At 46.5% G+C, this 17,409-nt stretch overlaps 1 protein-coding gene across 1 annotated transcript in view; it reads left to right on the top strand.

Moving 5' to 3' along the window:
- Positions 1-15,086, top strand: part of STRIP1 (striatin interacting protein 1) — a 65,131-nt gene extending 50,045 nt beyond the window's left edge. Inside the window, exons 15-21 of the mRNA XM_069944710.1 lie at positions 1,642-1,739; positions 4,940-5,066; positions 11,629-11,729; positions 11,812-11,878; positions 12,066-12,170; positions 13,601-13,805; positions 14,450-15,086. Of these exons, the coding sequence (XP_069800811.1) occupies positions 1,642-1,739; positions 4,940-5,066; positions 11,629-11,729; positions 11,812-11,878; positions 12,066-12,170; positions 13,601-13,805; positions 14,450-14,697 (951 nt within the window). The 3' untranslated portion in view covers positions 14,698-15,086. The remainder of the gene's footprint in view (positions 1-1,641; positions 1,740-4,939; positions 5,067-11,628; positions 11,730-11,811; positions 11,879-12,065; positions 12,171-13,600; positions 13,806-14,449) is intronic.
- Positions 15,087-17,409: the final 2,323 nt, after the last annotated feature.

Raw genomic sequence — 17,409 nt, 5'->3', positions numbered from 1 at the left:
CTGGAGAGTTTTGAACAGAAATAAAATCTTTTCAAACTGGCATCAAAAAGTTGCTTAGATTCATGATTTATTTCCCCCAGTAACCCTTCAAGCTGTTTGGTGCACTGGGGGTGACACTACAGCACTTGGTGCACTGACCCACCTGCCCACCCTCTTCCTTCTCATGAATATGTAGGCGGTGCTCTGCAATGATATCACTCTGACTGCTCACAAAGCGCAGGATAGTTAAACATTCTCCCCTCCTTTCCCCCTGCGCGTCCCCCCTCCTTCTCCCCCCTCCTTTCCCCCTACGCGTCCCCCCCTCCTTTCCCCCTCCTTTCCCCCTACGCGTCCCCCCCTCCTTTCCCCCTCCTTCTCCCCCTCCTTTCCCCCTACGCGTCCCCCCCTCCTTTCCCCCTCCTTCTCCCCCTCCTTTCCCCCTACGCGTCCCCCCCTCCTTTCCCCCTACGCGTCCCCCCTCCTTTCCCCCTACGCGTCCCCCCCTCCTTTCCCCCTACGCGTCCCCCCCTCCTTTCCCCCTACGCGTCCCCCCCCTCCTTTCCCCCTACGCGTCCCCCCCTCCTTTCCCCCTACGCGTCTCCCCCTCCTTTCCTCCTATGCGTCTCCCTACACGTCCCCCCTCCTTCTCCCCCCTACGCGTCCCCCCTCCTTCTCCCCCCTACGCGTCCCCCTCCTTCTCCTCCTTTCCCCCCTCCTTCTCCCCTCCTTCTCCCCCCTATGCGTCCCCCTCCTTCTCCTCCTTTCCCCCCTCCTTCTCCCCCCTCCTTCTCCCCTCCTTTCCCCCTACGCGTCCCCCCCTTCTCCCCTCCTTTCCCCCTACGCGTCCCCCCCCTTCTCCCCTCCTTTCCCCCTCCGCGTCCCCCCCCCCCCCCTTCTCCCCTATGCGTCCCCCTCCTTTCCTCCTCCGCCTCCCTCTCAGACTGTGAAGTGTTTGGGCTGTATCCCTGTATACATACACAGTGGTGCCTTGGGTTACGAGCATAATTCGTTCCGGGACAGCGCTTGTAATCCAAATCCACTCTTAAACCAAAGCACATTTTCCCATAAGAAATCATAGAAATGCAGAAAATTGGTTCCACACCCTAAAAATACTGATTATTATTCTGAATAACATGTAGAGGAGATGAAACAAACATTCAGAAGCAGCTGAGTCTGTGATATTATAAGTTACTGTCCAGTAATGGAGAGAATGGGAAACACAAGGGCGGACAGAGACTGCAGAAAGGAATGAGCAGGGTATAGGGTGAGCACAGTATAGCAGCGCTCTCTGTCCGGGGAGAGAGGAGTTACAGCTATGGAGAGATTACCCCCCACAGTCCTGTCCCCTGATGTAAGCCCCAGCCTGAAGTGGATCTGCTATGACTATGAGGTGAGGGAGACTTCCTGGGTCAGAGTACAGGGCTGTAGACCCCGCTATGCAGGCCATGCCCCTCCCCCCTCCCCCTCCCACCCAGTACAGAGAGCTCTTACACCAAAGCAATGCTCTTAAACCAAGTCACTATTCTGAAAAAAAAACCTGTGAGCTCTTAAACCAAAACGCTCTTAAACCAAGTTACTCTTAAACCAAGGTACCACGTATTGATGTATACAGTATAGCCACTGATTGATCAGTAGTAAATGTTACTGTTGTAATCCCCTTAGATCGCATTACTAAAGATCCTGCTGGCTGCTGCCCCCACGTCCAAAGCCAAGACCGATTCCATAAATATCCTGGCAGATGTTCTTCCGGAGGAGATGCCGTAAGTGATGCTGCTGGGATGTGTGGGAGCGGGTGGAGGATGGCTGGTATGTATATAGGTGTATAGATGTGTGTGTGTGTGTGTATATATATATATATATGTATGTATATAATCTCAGCACACTGTTACCGTATGTATAGAAACCAATAACCATAATTCTAAATACATTGCAGTGTAGATGTAGCTTCTAGCTGGCAGCAGACTGTGCCGTGAGCCGCTCAGATCTCTCCGCCAGGAGACAAAGCGTTTGCTAGGCTCAAATATCCGAAACTTCAGTCAGCACTATAGACTGTAAGATGATTCTCCTGTGCTGGTTACCATTCTGGAAACCAAAGTCTAAGCGACAGGGGGAGGATATAGTCAGGAGCAGGAGCGGCCTGTGCCTATAGTCAGGAGCGGGAGCGGCCTGTGCCTATAGTCGGGAGCGGGAGCGGCCTGTGCCTATAGTCGGGAGCGGGAGCGGCCTGTGCCTATAGTCGGGAGCGGCCTGTGCCTATAGTCAGGAGCGGCCTGTGCCTATAGTCAGGAGCGGGAGCGGCCTGTGCCTATAGTCGGGAGCGGGAGCGGCCTGTGCCTATAGTCGGGAGCGGGAGCGGCCTGTGCCTATAGTCAGGAGCGGTCTGTGCCTATAGTCAGGAGCGGCCTGTGCCTATAGTCAGGAGCGGGAGCGGCCTGTGCCTATAGTCGGGAGCGGGAGCGGCCTGTGCCTATAGTCGGGAGCGGGAGCGGCCTGTGCCTATAGTCAGGAGCGGCCTGTGCCTATAGTCAGGAGCGGGAGCGGCCTGTGCCTATAGTCGGGAGCGGGAGCGGCCTGTGCCTATAGTCGGGAGCGGCCTGTGCCTATAGTCAGGAGCGGCCTGTGCCTATAGTCAGGAGCGGCCTGTGCCTATAGTCAGGAGCGGCCTGTGCCTATAGTCAGGAGCGGCCTGTGCCTATAGTCAGGAGCGGGAGCGGCCTGTGCCTATAGTCGGGAGCGGGAGCGGCCTGTGCCTATAGTCGGGAGCGGCCTGTGCCTATAGTCGGGAGCGGGAGCGGCCTGTGCCTATAGTCAGGAGCGGCCTGTGCCTATAGTCAGGAGCGGCCTGTGCCTATAGTCAGGAGCGGCCTGTGCCTATAGTCAGGAGGAGCCTGTGCCTATAGTCAGGAGGAGCCTGTGCCTATAGTCAGGAGGGGCCTGTGCCTATAGTCAGGAGGAGCCTGTGCCTATAGTCAGGAGCAGGAGCGGCCTGTGCCTATAGTCAGGAGCAGGAGCGGCCTGTGCCTATAGTCAGGAGCGGCCTGTGCCTATAGTCAGGAGCAGGAGCAGCCTGTGCCTATAGTCAGGAGCGGCCTGTGCCTATAGTCAGGAGCGGCCTGTGCCTATAGTCAGGAGCGGCCTGTGCCTATAGTCAGGAGGAGCCTGTGCCTATAGTCAGGAGGAGCCTGTGCCTATAGTCAGGAGGAGCCTGTGCCTATAGTCAGGAGGGGCCTGTGCCTATAGTCAGGAGCAGGAGCGGCCTGTGCCTATAGTCAGGAGCAGGAGCGGCCTGTGCCTATAGTCAGGAGCAGGAGCGGCCTGTGCCTATAGTCAGGAGCAGGAGCGGCCTGTGCCTATAGTCAGGAGCAGGAGCAGCCTGTGCCTATAGTCAGGAGCGGCCTGTGCCTATAGTCAGGAGGAGCCTGTGCCTATAGTCAGGAGCGGCCTGTGCCTATAGTCAGGAGCGGCCTGTGCCTATAGTCAGGAGGAGTCTGTGCCTATAGTCAGGAGGAGCCTGTGCCTATAGTCAGGAGGGGCCTGTGCCTATAGTCAGGAGGGGCCTGTGCCTATAGTCAGGAGCAGGAGCGGCCTGTGCCTATAGTCAGGAGGAGCCTGTGCCTATAGTCAGGAGGAGCCTGTGCCTATAGTCAGGAGGAGCCTGTGCCTATAGTCAGGAGGGGCCTGTGCCTATAGTCAGGAGCAGGAGCGGCCTGTGCCTATAGTCAGGAGCAGGAGCGGCCTGTGCCTATAGTCAGGAGCAGGAGCGGCCTGTGCCTATAGTCAGGAGCAGGAGCGGCCTGTGCCTATAGTCAGGAGCAGGAGCAGCCTGTGCCTATAGTCAGGAGCGGCCTGTGCCTATAGTCAGGAGGAGCCTGTGCCTATAGTCAGGAGCGGCCTGTGCCTATAGTCAGGAGCGGCCTGTGCCTATAGTCAGGAGGAGTCTGTGCCTATAGTCAGGAGGAGCCTGTGCCTATAGTCAGGAGGGGCCTGTGCCTATAGTCAGGAGCAGGAGCGGCCTGTGCCTATAGTCGGGAGCGGGAGCGGCCTGTGCCTATAGTCGGGAGCGGGAGCGGCCTGTGCCTATAGTCAGGAGCAGGAGCGGCCTGTGCCTATAGTCAGGAGCAGGAGCAGCCTGTGCCTATAGTCAGGAGCGGCCTGTGCCTATAGTCAGGAGCGGCCTGTGCCTATAGTCAGGAGCGGCCTGTGCCTATAGTCAGGAGCGGCCTGTGCCTATAGTCAGGAGGAGCCTGTGCCTATAGTCAGGAGGAGCCTGTGCCTATAGTCAGGAGGAGCCTGTGCCTATAGTCAGGAGGAGCCTGTGCCTATAGTCAGGAGGGGCCTGTGCCTATAGTCAGGAGGGGCCTGTGCCTATAGTCAGGAGCGGCCTGTGCCTATAGTCAGGAGGAGCCTGTGCCTATAGTCAGGAGCGGCCTGTGCCTATAGTCAGGAGCGGCCTGTGCCTATAGTCAGGAGCGGCCTGTGCCTATAGTCAGGAGCGGCCTGTGCCTATAGTCAGGAGCGGCCTGTGCCTATAGTCAGGAGCGGCCTGTGCCTATAGTCAGGAGGGGCCTGTGCCTATAGTCAGGAGCGGCCTGTGCCTATAGTCAGGAGCAGGAGCGGCCTGTGCCTATAGTCGGGAGCAGGAGCGGCCTGTGCCTATAGTCGGGAGCAGGAGCGGCCTGTGCCTATAGTCAGGAGCAGGAGCGGCCTGTGCCTATAGTCAGGAGCAGGAGCGGCCTGTGCCTATAGTCAGGAGCGGCCTGTGCCTATAGTCAGGAGGAGCCTGTGCCTATAGTCAGGAGCGGCCTGTGCCTATAGTCAGGAGGAGCCTGTGCCTATAGTCAGGAGCAGGAGCGGCCTGTACCTATATTGCAGACGTGCTGTATTCCTTCTCTGTAGGTATATGGAGGTACATATTATACATTACACATCTATTAGAAGTCTCCACCATTGTCTCCTATAGGACCACCGTTCTGCAGAGCATGAAACTCGGAGTAGATGTGAATCGACACAAGGAAATCATAGTGAAGGCCATTTCTGCTGTGTTACTGCTGTTACTCAAACACTTCAAGCTCAACCACGTCTATCAGGTTTGTTTTCAGGGAGATTTGTCTTCTAGATATGATGAATGTATTGTGAGGGTAATGTCTCACCCATGATACGGGGACTGTGATCCCCACCCCCAGCACAGTCAGTCTCCGCTCCGCTGTGCCCCCCTGTACCTACATCAGCAGTAAGCAGACAGGGGGCGCCCATCCCTGGTACCTTCTCCCTGATAATAAATCAGAGATTTGGACCATAGGAATTGTACAGTAACATCCTGCACTTCTGCCACTTACCGATGGGTAGTCCAGTGCTGAGGTCTGGCGTCTGATCCGTTTCCACACCAGTCCTGGGGGTCTTCTGATCAATGGCTGTGTAGATTGCCGGTCAGCATAATGCTGACACATCCGCTGCCCTACAGTGGTAATAGACTGTATTGTATCAGAGATCGGAGGATCACCAGTGAATTATACAGGTGAAAGTGAAAAAAAGTGCAATAAAACATAATAAAATAAATCCTCCCCAGACTACCCCCCCAACATATAAAATGTCATTTATTCCCCATACAACAATAACAAAGATAAAGCATGCCGACCCGAGCTACAAAACTATACCAGGATTCATTTAAGAAAAATAGGAGCTTCTTTTCACTATCCAATAAAGGGTTAATAAATGTTAGTGTGCCTTCACCCATACCGGATCCGCAGCGTATCAATGCCGTGCCCTGATTGGCTGATGGGGACTGCCGGGAGCCAGGTTATGTATGCTGCAGGGGGCTTAAGGGGGTTGATGACAATTCTGCTGTGGGTATGTAATCCCATTCAGCTTCACACTACCAGGATTCACAGCGGATTTCGCTGCAAACTCGCAGGGTGAAATCCGCTGCGGATCCGGGATATGTGATGGCGCCCTTAATCAATAAGTTTCATAAATCCCTAAATGGAGAAAAAAAAAAGTTAGTGTTATTGTCCTAACAGAAAACTTTTCACATGTCATAGGGACCTATTATAGAGACCTGTCATAGGGACATCATAGGGACCCCTCATAGTTACTTGTCATAGAGACCTGTCATAGGGACCCCTCATAGTTACTTGTCATAGAGACCTGTCATAGGGACATCATAGGGACCCCTCATAGTTACTTGTCATAGAGACCTGTGTCATAGAGACCTGTCAAAGGTTTTGATCAGTCCAGGTCTGAGTGTTTACACCTGTACTGATAGTGAGAGGATTGCACTGTTAATAACCCCGTAGTGTCTGGCCTATTTTGGCTCTCCGTCACCCGGCTGTTATCTTACTTTTTTCATTGCCGCCCTCCTAGTGTCAGACCGTTGACTTATTTTTGCACATGTAGCCATCTGGAGGCATGTCGTGGAGGCATGTCGTGGAGGCATGTCGTGGAGGCATGTCGTGGAGGCATGTCGTGGAGGCATGTCGGGGAGACCTCGTGGAGGCATGTCGGGGAGACCTCGTGGAGGCATGTCGGGGAGACCTCGTGGAGGCATGTCGTGGAGACCTCGTGGAGGCATGTCGTGGAGACCTCGTGGAGGCATGTCGGGGAGACCTCGTGGAGACCTCGTGGAGGCATGTCGTGGAGACCTCGTGGAGGCATGTCGTGGAGACCTCGTGGAGGCATGTCGTAGAGGCCTCGTGGAGGCATGTCGTGGAGACCTCGTGGAGGCATGTCGTGGAGACCTCGTGGAGGCATGTCGTGGAGACCTCGTGGAGGCATGTCGTAGAGGCCTCGTGGAGGCATGTCGTGGAGACCTCGTGGAGGCATGTCGTGGAGACCTCGTGGAGGCATGTCGTGGAGACCTCGTGGAGGCATGTCGTGGAGACCTCGTGGAGGCATGTCGTGGAGACCTCGTGGAGGCATGTCGTGGAGACCTCGTGAAGGCATGTCGTGGAGACCTCGTGGAGGCATGTCGTAGAGGCCTCGTGGAGGCATGTCGTGGAGACCTCGTGGAGGCATGTCGTGGAGACCTCGTGGAGGCATGTCGTGGAGGCATGTCGTGGAGACCTCGTGGAGGCATGTCGTGGAGACCTCGTGGAGGCATGTCGTGGAGACCTCGTGGAGGCATGTCGTGGAGACCTCGTGGAGGCATGTCGTGGAGACCTCGTGGAGGCATGTCGTGGAGACCTCGTGGAGGCATGTCGTGGAGGCATGTCGTGGAGACCTCGTGGAGGCATGTCGTAGAGGCCTCGTGGAGGCATGTCGTGGAGACCTCGTGGAGGCATGTCGTGGAGACCTCGTGGAGGCATGTCGTGGAGACCTCGTGGAGGCATGTCGTGGAGACCTCGTGGAGGCATGTCGTAGAGGCATGTCGTGGAGACCTCGTGGAGGCATGTCGTGGAGATGTCGTGGAGGCATGAGTCAAAAGTTTAGATCAGTCCAATCTACTGATCATGAGAACGAGCTGGGAGAAGTTAGAAAAGAGTCGAGCTCCATAGCCATTATAAGTCTCCCTTTTTTTTCCTACCAGAGGAGGCGCTGCAGCACGGTCCTCTCCCAGCTCATTCTCCTGATCGCTACGATATGTCGCTATGATACGGCTCTATGAAATGTTTTGTAATGACAGTGACTCTTTAAACAAGAAAGAAATCAGACCTCACACGGCTCCATGTACAGATATAAGATGGCGCTGCGACACTTGGAGGCGGCAGTGAGAAAAGGAAGAAAATAGCCGGGTGACTGAGGCCAAAATAGGCCGGACACTGCGGGGTTATTACGAGTGAGACTTCTAGAGATGACCCGGCATAAAATACAGACCCCACAGGACACCATCACACGTCGTCTGCCGTCCAGGCTCTGATTGGTCAGTGACCCGAGGACCGCTTAGTATTAGGCAGGTGGTTGTAATCTTATGGCTGATTGTGGGGGAAGAAAGAGGCGTGTATGGTTGTTTCTACCATGTGCTAAGTTGTCTAGCTTAAAGGTGAAGTCTGGTGGAGAAGTTTGGGGTACTGAGTTCCAGTACCCCACCCATCTTCTCCCTGGTTCTGGGTACGGCATGACCAGGGTTCCACGTCACAGACTGATGGGATTTAACCTGCTCAGCCAATCGGTGTCCTGTCACTGACTGGCTAAGCGGGGCGCCTGTCGGTCCAGGAGCGGGAGGCACAGCCTGTAATGATATTTTACTTCCCTCTAAAGCAACAGGACTCCATGGCTCGCCCAGGTGACTACACAGCAATGCGCAGTAGTCCTAATGATATGGAGCACAGGGTCCTCGGACCTGCTTGGCCTGGTTATACTCTCACAGTTCAGCCAGGTTTTCTTAATGATGCTTGTCAGCATAATAATATATAGCATATAGTATTGTGTATATATAGCATATAATAGTGTGTATATATAGCATATGGTATTGTGTATAAATAGTGTGTATATAGCATATAGTATTGTGTATAAATAGTGTGTATATAGCATTTAGTATTGTGTAGAAATAGTGTGTATATATAGCATATGGTATTGTGTAGAAATGGTGTGTATATAGCATTTAGTATTGTGTAGAAATAGTGTGTATATATAGCATATAGTATTGTGTATATATAGCATATAGTATTGTGTAGAGTGTGTATGTATAGCATATAGTATTGTGTATAAATAGTGTGTGTATATAGCATATAGTATTGTGTAGAAATAGTGTGTGTATATAGCATATAGTATTGTGTATAAATAGTGTGTATATATATAGCATATAGTATTGTGTATAAATAGTGTGTATATATATAGCCTATAGTATTGTGTAGAAAGTGTGTATATATAGCCTATAGTATTGTGTAGAAAGTGTGTATATATAGCATATAGTATTGTGTATATATAGCATATAGTATTGTGTAGAAATAGTGTATATATAGCATATAGTATTGTGTATATATAGCATATAATAGTGTGTATATATAGCATATAGTATTGTGTAGAAATAGTGTGTATATAGCATTTAGTATTGTGTAGAAATAGTGTGTATATATAGCATATAGTATTGTGTAGAAATAGTGTGTATATATAGCCTATAGTATTGTGTAGAAATAGTGTGTATATATAGCATATAGTATTGTGTAGAAATAGTGTGTATATATAGCATATAGTATTGTGTAGAAATAGTGTGTATATATAGCATATAGTATTGTGTATAAATAGTGTGTATATATAGCATATAGTATTGTGTATAAATAGTGTGTATATATATAGCATATAGTATTGTGTAGAAATAGTGTGTATATATAGCATATAGTATTGTGTATAAATAGTGTGTATATAGCCTATAGTATTGTGTAGAAATAGTGTGTATATATAGCCTATAGTATTGTGTAGAAAGTGTGTATATATAGCATATAGTATTGTGTATATATAGCATATAGTATTGTGTAGAAATAGTGTGTGTATATATAGCATATAGTATTGTGTAGAAATAGTGTGTATATATAGCATATAGTATTGTGTATATATAGCATATAGTATTGTGTATAAATAGTGTGTATATATAGCATATAGTATTGTGTAGAAATAGTGTGTATATATATAGCATATAGTATTGTGTATATATAGCCTATAGTATTGTGTAGAAATAGTGTGTGTATATATAGCATATAGTATTGTGTAGAAATAGTGTGTATATATAGCATATAGTATTGTGTAGAAATAGTGTGTATATATAGCATATAGTATTGTGTAGAAATAGTGTGTATATATAGCATATAGTATTGTGTAGAAATAGTGTGTATATATAGCATATAGTATTGTGTATAAATAGTGTGTATATAGCCTATAGTATTGTGTATAAATAGTGTGTATATATAGCATATAGTATTGTGTAGAAATAGTGTGTATATATAGCATATAGTATTGTGTAGAAATAGTGTGTATATATAGCATATAGTATTGTGTAGAAATAGTGTGTATATATAGCATATAGTATTGTGTATAAATAGTGTGTATATATAGCATATAGTATTGTGTATAAATAGTGTGTATATATATAGCATATAGTATTGTGTAGAAATAGTGTGTATATAGCATTTAGTATTGTGTAGAAATAGTGTGTATATATAGCATATAGTATTGTGTATAAATAGTGTGTATATAGCCTATAGTATTGTGTAGAAAGTGTGTATATATAGCATATAGTATTGTGTATAAATAGTGTGTATATAGCCTATAGTATTGTGTAGAAATAGTGTGTATATATAGCATATAGTATTGTGTATAAATAGTGTGTATATAGCCTATAGTATTGTGTAGATAGTGTGTATATAGCCTATAGTATTGTGTAGAAAGTGTGTATATATAGCATATAGTATTGTGTATATATAGCCTATAGTATTGTGTAGAAAGTGTGTATATATAGCATATAGTATTGTGTATATATAGCATATAGTATTGTGTAGAAATAGTGTGTGTATATATAGCATATAGTATTGTGTAGAAAGTGTGTATATATAGCATATAGTATTGTGTAGAAATAGTGTGTATATATAGCATATAGTATTGTGTATAAATAGTGTGTATATATAGCCTATAGTATTGTGTAGAAATAGTGTGTATATATAGCATATAGTATTGTGTATATATAGCATATAGTATTGTGTAGAAATAGTGTGTGTATATATAGCATATAGTATTGTGTAGAAATAGTGTGTGTATATAGCCTATAGTATTGTGTAGAAAGTGTGTATATATAGCATATAGTATTGTGTATATATAGCATATAGTATTGTGTAGAAATAGTGTGTGTATATATAGCATATAGTATTGTGTAGAAATAGTGTGTGTATATATAGCATATAGTATTGTGTAGAAATAGTGTGTATATATAGCATATAGTATTGTGTATAAATAGTGTGTATATATAGCCTATAGTATTGTGTAGAAATAGTGTGTATATATAGCATATAGTATTGTGTATATATAGCATATAGTATTGTGTAGAAATAGTGTGTGTATATATAGCATATAGTATTGTGTAGAAATAGTGTGTGTATATAGCCTATAGTATTGTGTAGAAAGTGTGTATATATAGCATATAGTATTGTGTATATATAGCATATAGTATTGTGTAGAAATAGTGTGTGTATATATAGCATATAGTATTGTGTAGAAATAGTGTGTGTATATATAGCATATAGTATTGTGTAGAAATAGTGTGTGTATATAGCCTATAGTATTGTGTAGAAATAGTGTGTATATATAGCATATAGTATTGTGTATATATAGCATATAGTATTGTGTAGAGTGTGTATGTATAGCATATAGTATTGTGTATAGTGTGTGTATATAGCATATAGTATTGTGTAGAAATAGTGTGTATATATAGCATATAGTATTGTGTAGAAATAGTGTGTATATATAGCATATAGTATTGTGTATAAATAGTGTGTATATAGCCTATAGTATTGTGTAGAAATAGTGTGTATATATAGCCTATAGTATTGTGTAGAAAGTGTGTATATATAGCATATAGTATTGTGTATATATAGCCTATAGTATTGTGTGTATATATAGCATATAGTATTGTGTATATATAGCATATAGTATTGTGTAGAAATAGTGTGTGTATATATAGCATATAGTATTGTGTATATAGCATTGTGTGATGTTGCCTTTCCGCAGATGGAGTACATGGCGCAGCACCTGGTCTTTGCCAACTGCATTCCTTTAATACTGAAGTTTTTTAACCAGAATATTATGTCATACATCACGGCCAAAAACAGGTAATGGAGGCGGGAGGGGGCCGTGTATTGTGGCAGAGAGGGCTGTATTATTACCTACATTTATATATGCTTCATTCTATAGTATTTCAGTTCTCGACTATCCGTACTGTGTGGTCCATGAGCTGCCGGAGCTCACAGCCGAGAGTCTGGTAAGTCTGGTCAGTGTGTGGGTGCAAGTCTCACCAAAGCGGACCCAGGTTCGTATGAGGTGTCCAAGAAGATGAAGGAGAACGCACTCCCAAAAGTATCCACTTTAATCACACCAATGCAACGTTTCGGCTCTGTGTGTAGCCAATATATGATTGTTTAGTTGCTGATCTTGTAATGTCCTTACAGGAAGCCGGAGATAACAATCGATTTTGTTGGCGAAACTTGTTTTCCTGCATAAATCTTTTGCGCATCCTAAACAAGCTGACCAAGTGGAAGCACTCCCGGACCATGGTTAGTAGAAGGGGACTTGGGGTCTCTTTCATGATATACAGTACAGCTTTCCCCTGCAGCAGCTACACATGTAAGGGTCCTATTACACAAAGTCATTATTGGCCGATTACCGACTATTTCGGCTGATAATCGCTTCATGTTATAGAAGAACGATCAGCCCCCATGCACAATGTCGGCTGATCGCTGGTTTACAACAGGAACCAAAATACAGATTCCTATAATGACGGTCTGCTGCCTTGTAATAGTAGCGGTGACAGCAGGCCGCCGCCATCTCCTATGGGCCCCCCTCCCACTGCTCCTCATGGGCCTCCCCCGCTCTTACTCACTCACCCACTGCCCGTGCATGTAATAGTAGTGGTGGCAGCAGACCGCCGCCATCTCCTATGGGTCCCCCTCCCACTGCTCCTCTTGTGTTACCGATAAAGTCCTGGATCCAGGGAGGGATCATTGCACGGCCCCCTGATGTAGTTATACATGGTTACATACATGCCCCCTGATGTAGTTATACATGGTTACATACATGCCCCCTGATGTAGTTATACATGGTTACATACATGCCCCCTGATGTAGTTATACATGGTTACATACATGCCCCCTGATGTAGTTATACATGGTTACATACATGCCCCCTGATGTAGTTATACATAGTTACATACATGCCCCCTGATGTAGTTATACATGGTTACATACATGCCCCCTGATGTAGTTATACATGGTTACATACATGCCCCCTGATGTAGTTATACATGGTTACATACATGCCCCCTGATGTAGTTATACATGGTTACATACATGCCCCCTGATGTAGTTATACATGGTTACATACATGCCCCCTGATGTAGTTATACATGGTTACATACATGCCCCCTGATGTAGTTATACATGGTTACATACATGCCCCCTGATGTAGTTATACATGGTTACATACATGCCCCCTGATGTAGTTATACATAGATATAAGATCACACCTCACACTTAGGGTCATATTAGCCAGCCAATGCCTCCTGTAATTGAGCGCTGATCTGCTACATACACGGCTCAATAATAGTTTACCAGGGGCTGTGTATATGTAGTTAGCGATGTCCGTGCAGCCCTTGCCCTTAAACTGTATACATTACCTCTCCCTGCTCCCTGGCCTCCTGCCCTCTGCTCGCTTCCCGGAGCGGCCGCTGCAGTTACAGAGCAGGTCTCTCAACAGTCAGGCTGCTCAGCCAATCACTGGCTGGGACAAGACCCCCATGGTCAGTGATTGGCTGAGAGACCTGCTCTGTAACTACAGCGACCTCTCCGGGAAGCGAGCAGAGGGCAGGAGGCCAGGGAGCGAGGAGAGGTAATGTATACCTTTATTATTATTATTACTTGCACAGTGGTCAGCCGGTCTCGGGAGCCTCAGCATTGTCACCATTGTTCATCATTTCTCTCTTCTATAGATGCTTGTGGTTTTCAAGTCTGCCCCCATCCTAAAAAGAGCTCTGAAAGTCAAGCAGGCGATGATGCAGCTGTACGTACTCAAGCTGCTGAAGGTTCAAACCAAGTACTTAGGACGTCAGTGGAGGAAAAGCAACATGAAAACCATGTCGGCCATCTATCAGAAAGTCCGACACCGTCTGAATGACGACTGGGCATATGGGAACGGTATGAAGCTTAAAGTGTAACCGTCATGAAAATGTCACTTATCAGAAATCAATAAGTATCAATAGGACAAACAATTATAAGAAACTCTGTACTAGGTTTTATTAAGCAAAAGAGTTTCCTTGTGTACTAACAAAGCTGTTTTCCTAGCTCCCCCCTCACTTTAGAAGAAGCAGGATTTCTGTGTCCATTATGGTCTATGGAGGGGGGAGCTGCTGAGGGGGATGAGTGAGCACAGAGAGGAGAAAAGGCAGCCCTGCACAGCACATCATCCTGCAATCTTATCTCACCAAGCTCCCAGATAAGCACTGACCTCTCTGACCTGTGACTCCAGTGTTTTATGTGCTCATACAGTCTCCAAACTGTACAGCTGCTTCTCTGCTCTGCCTGCTCACTCATCTCCTGGCAGGCAGAACCCGCCTTCACTTTCCTTCTCTGTAATGAAGACCACGACGGGGGCTCGGAAACAGGTTTTTGAGTACAGAAAAAGGCTTTTTTGCCTATTAAAACCTACTACAGAGTTTCAATAACTTTTGGTTTTCTGCTAAAAAAAAATGTAAGTGACATTTACCCTTTAAGAACTGGATTGACTTAGTATGTGAATGACTGTGTAAATCCCATGTTTGTTTCTTACCTGTTTCACATAGATCTTGATGCTCGGCCCTGGGATTTCCAAGCGGAGGAGTGTGCGCTCAGAGCCAACATTGAGCGCTTCAACTCTCGTCGCTACGATAGGACTCATAGAAACCCTGAATTCCTTCCGGTAGACAACTGTCTGCAGAGTGTGCTCGGGCAGCATGTGGAGCTGCCTGAGGATTTTCAGATGAACTATGACCTGTGGCTGGAGAGAGAGGTGTTTTCTAAGCCCATATCCTGGGAAGAACTGCTGCAATAACCGACACTACAACGTCCGCCTGAAGATGATGGTCGGCTTCATCTTCCCACCTATATCTAGAACACTAGTTACTTTCAGAGATGAGCATGCCGAGTCCGATCATTTGGCATTTGAATACTGGTGGCTGAAGAAGTTGGATGGAGTCTTGGTGGATATAAAGCTTTGGGTCTATGGCTGTATCCATGTTCCTCCTTAGGGTACGTTCACACTGAGGAATCGGCGTGCGTATTTCGCTTGAAATTCGGCCTGTAAAACATGTTCATAGCAATGTTCCATTGTGTTCAATGGGATCTCCGCTCTGTTGTTCACACGGTGGAGTTCACGTGCAGAATGTTCCCCTGCCGATCCGCTTTCTGCCATGTCAATTCTTTGAGCGGATTCCCTTAGACGTCATTGGGCCTTCTGCTCGAATTCTGCGCTTATTCCACGAGAGCTGAAGAGAAGGAAATTTCAAGCAGAAAACTTTCTTCTTTAATTCCTCCCCTGTTCCTCAGTGTGAACAGACGCTTAGGGCTGCACCCGACTTCTTCAGCCATCAGCATTTAGATGCCTCTCATGGACATCCGCTAATCTACCTGGGCCAACAGTTATTACATACAGGTTTTAGATGTGAGGGGTTTTCTAGGAGCGGAGGTCCTTTGTAATGGAGACAGTGGATCCCTTTAAATATTCACTTTTTTCTGAGCCGGGTTGGGTTCGATTGTTGTAGATATTGCGGTAGGTCAAAAACAGTCGACACGGTCAATGTACATTATATATCGGCTTCCAAAAGGAAAACAACTATTTAATCTTTTAAAGGGGAACTATCAGCTGATTGGACAAATGTTGCCTGCTGCTAGCCCCCTGTAGTGCATGGGGTGCGGAGCATGAAGGTGTGTTTGTTACCTTCCTCCTCGGCACTGTTCCTGTGCTGTTAGCAGTATAATTCATGGTCCGGAGCACCGTTAGGAGCATTGCCCTGCCCCCACAGTGCCCCGCCCCCAGACAACTCACTTATTCTAATGACAATGCATCAGGCGGGCTGGATCGCAGCTCTGGGGGCAGGACAGTATTAGATTTGTCTAACATGCTGTTAGTTCCCCTTTAAATATTTGCAGCGGCCTTTGTAGTGTAGTGTAAACATGTGCTAGTGTTATCACTGCGAGGGAAGGATTACGTGTGACCCCCGACACCACCTTATTTATATTCTATTCTGTGTTTTGCTCCGATTGGTGTCCGTTGCGGACCGTGGAATACCTGCCGCTGAGTCTAGACGTTTACCAGGCAACTATTTATTCTGGTTTGGAAGCAACATTCCTCTTGTTGATCTTTTAAGGAAAGTTTTCTGTGTTTTTATATTTGTGTGAATTTTGGCTTTATATCGATGCATTTTATCGGTTGTACAGGACGTCTGGCTACACATAAAGTGGGATGAAGTTACATTGTTTTGGGTCACTTTTTCTTATACAGGATTTGGAGTAAATGGCTCTCTTGGTGTCTGCACTTATTATATGAACAATCAGCCTGTTAGATAGTCCATTATATGTGAGATCTATGTGGGGACCTGCAGCCGGACTTATTTTCTTCACTTCCAGCTTTCTAGATGATAACTCATTGTGAATTGGGGATGGACTCTGCTGAAGGTCGAGTATTTACCTACTTGTTACGCTTAATCCATGAGGCCTATAAACCATTTCTTTGTGGTAACATATGACGTGCCTGGTACTTAAGGGGGTCTGTCACTAGGTTTATTCCACCTTAAATGAGGGCAGCATAAACTAGTGACAGAAATGCTGAACAGATCCATTGTTCTGTTCAGCCATTCTCCTAGGACAGGGATGTCAAACTCAGGCCCTCCAGCTGTTGCAAAGCTAAAGCTTTGGCTGTCCAGGCATGATGGGAATTGTAGTTTTAAAACAGATGGAGGGCCGGAGTTTGACACGTCTGTCCTAGGAGAATAGGATTCTTGTCACACCCCTTCCCCGCCCTCCAGCTGCTGATTGACAGTTGCTGCCTATACACAGCATGGATAGATAACTGCCAATCAGCAGCTGGTGGGCGGAGTTTTCTGCTGCTTAGGAATATCCAAGACTACTGAGCACATGCACATAATGGAGAGGACTACTTATTGTCCATGTTATTAAAGGGGAACTCCAGGTAGAGGTTAAAAAAAATTAAACTTCTGCAGAAGCATAACGCATTACTTACCAGTCTATTCGTTTTGAAACTACCAAAAATCCATTTGTTTGGGAGGGTTTTGCTCTGTTTTGTGTCTGTTCTTTCTGGTTTGGCATTTCCCAGAATGCAATGCTTTCCCTCATGTGATCATCATGATCCCCACCCATTGCAATCAGTAAAATTAGTGCAGCAGCTGCTTCTGGTCGGTCAGAGATGGTGAATTAGTCAGGGGATTGGGTTATCCAGCCCCGCCTCCTGTGACATCACACCCTGCCCCCTGTCTGCATCATCAGCCTGTGCTCAGCAAACACACACAATGTGAGACAGAGGCATGGAAGATTTGTCTCCTAAGGGAGACAATGTGAATTGGCACAGAGACCATTTTTTTTTTCACTACCTGGATTTCTCTCAGCTACCAGTGTGGCAAAACCGCACAGATACGGTAATACATTGTATACACACATCTATATAACTGTACAGATACGGTAATACATTGTATACACATCTATATAACTGTACAGATACGGTAATACATTGTATACACATCTATATAAC

The sequence above is a fragment of the Dendropsophus ebraccatus genome, chromosome 11, assembly GCF_027789765.1.
Source record: "Dendropsophus ebraccatus isolate aDenEbr1 chromosome 11, aDenEbr1.pat, whole genome shotgun sequence".
In the NCBI taxonomy this organism is placed as follows: Eukaryota; Metazoa; Chordata; class Amphibia; order Anura; family Hylidae; genus Dendropsophus; species Dendropsophus ebraccatus.
The sequence above is the reverse complement of the archived record's forward strand: the minus strand, read 5'-3'. Positions and strand labels throughout refer to the sequence as shown.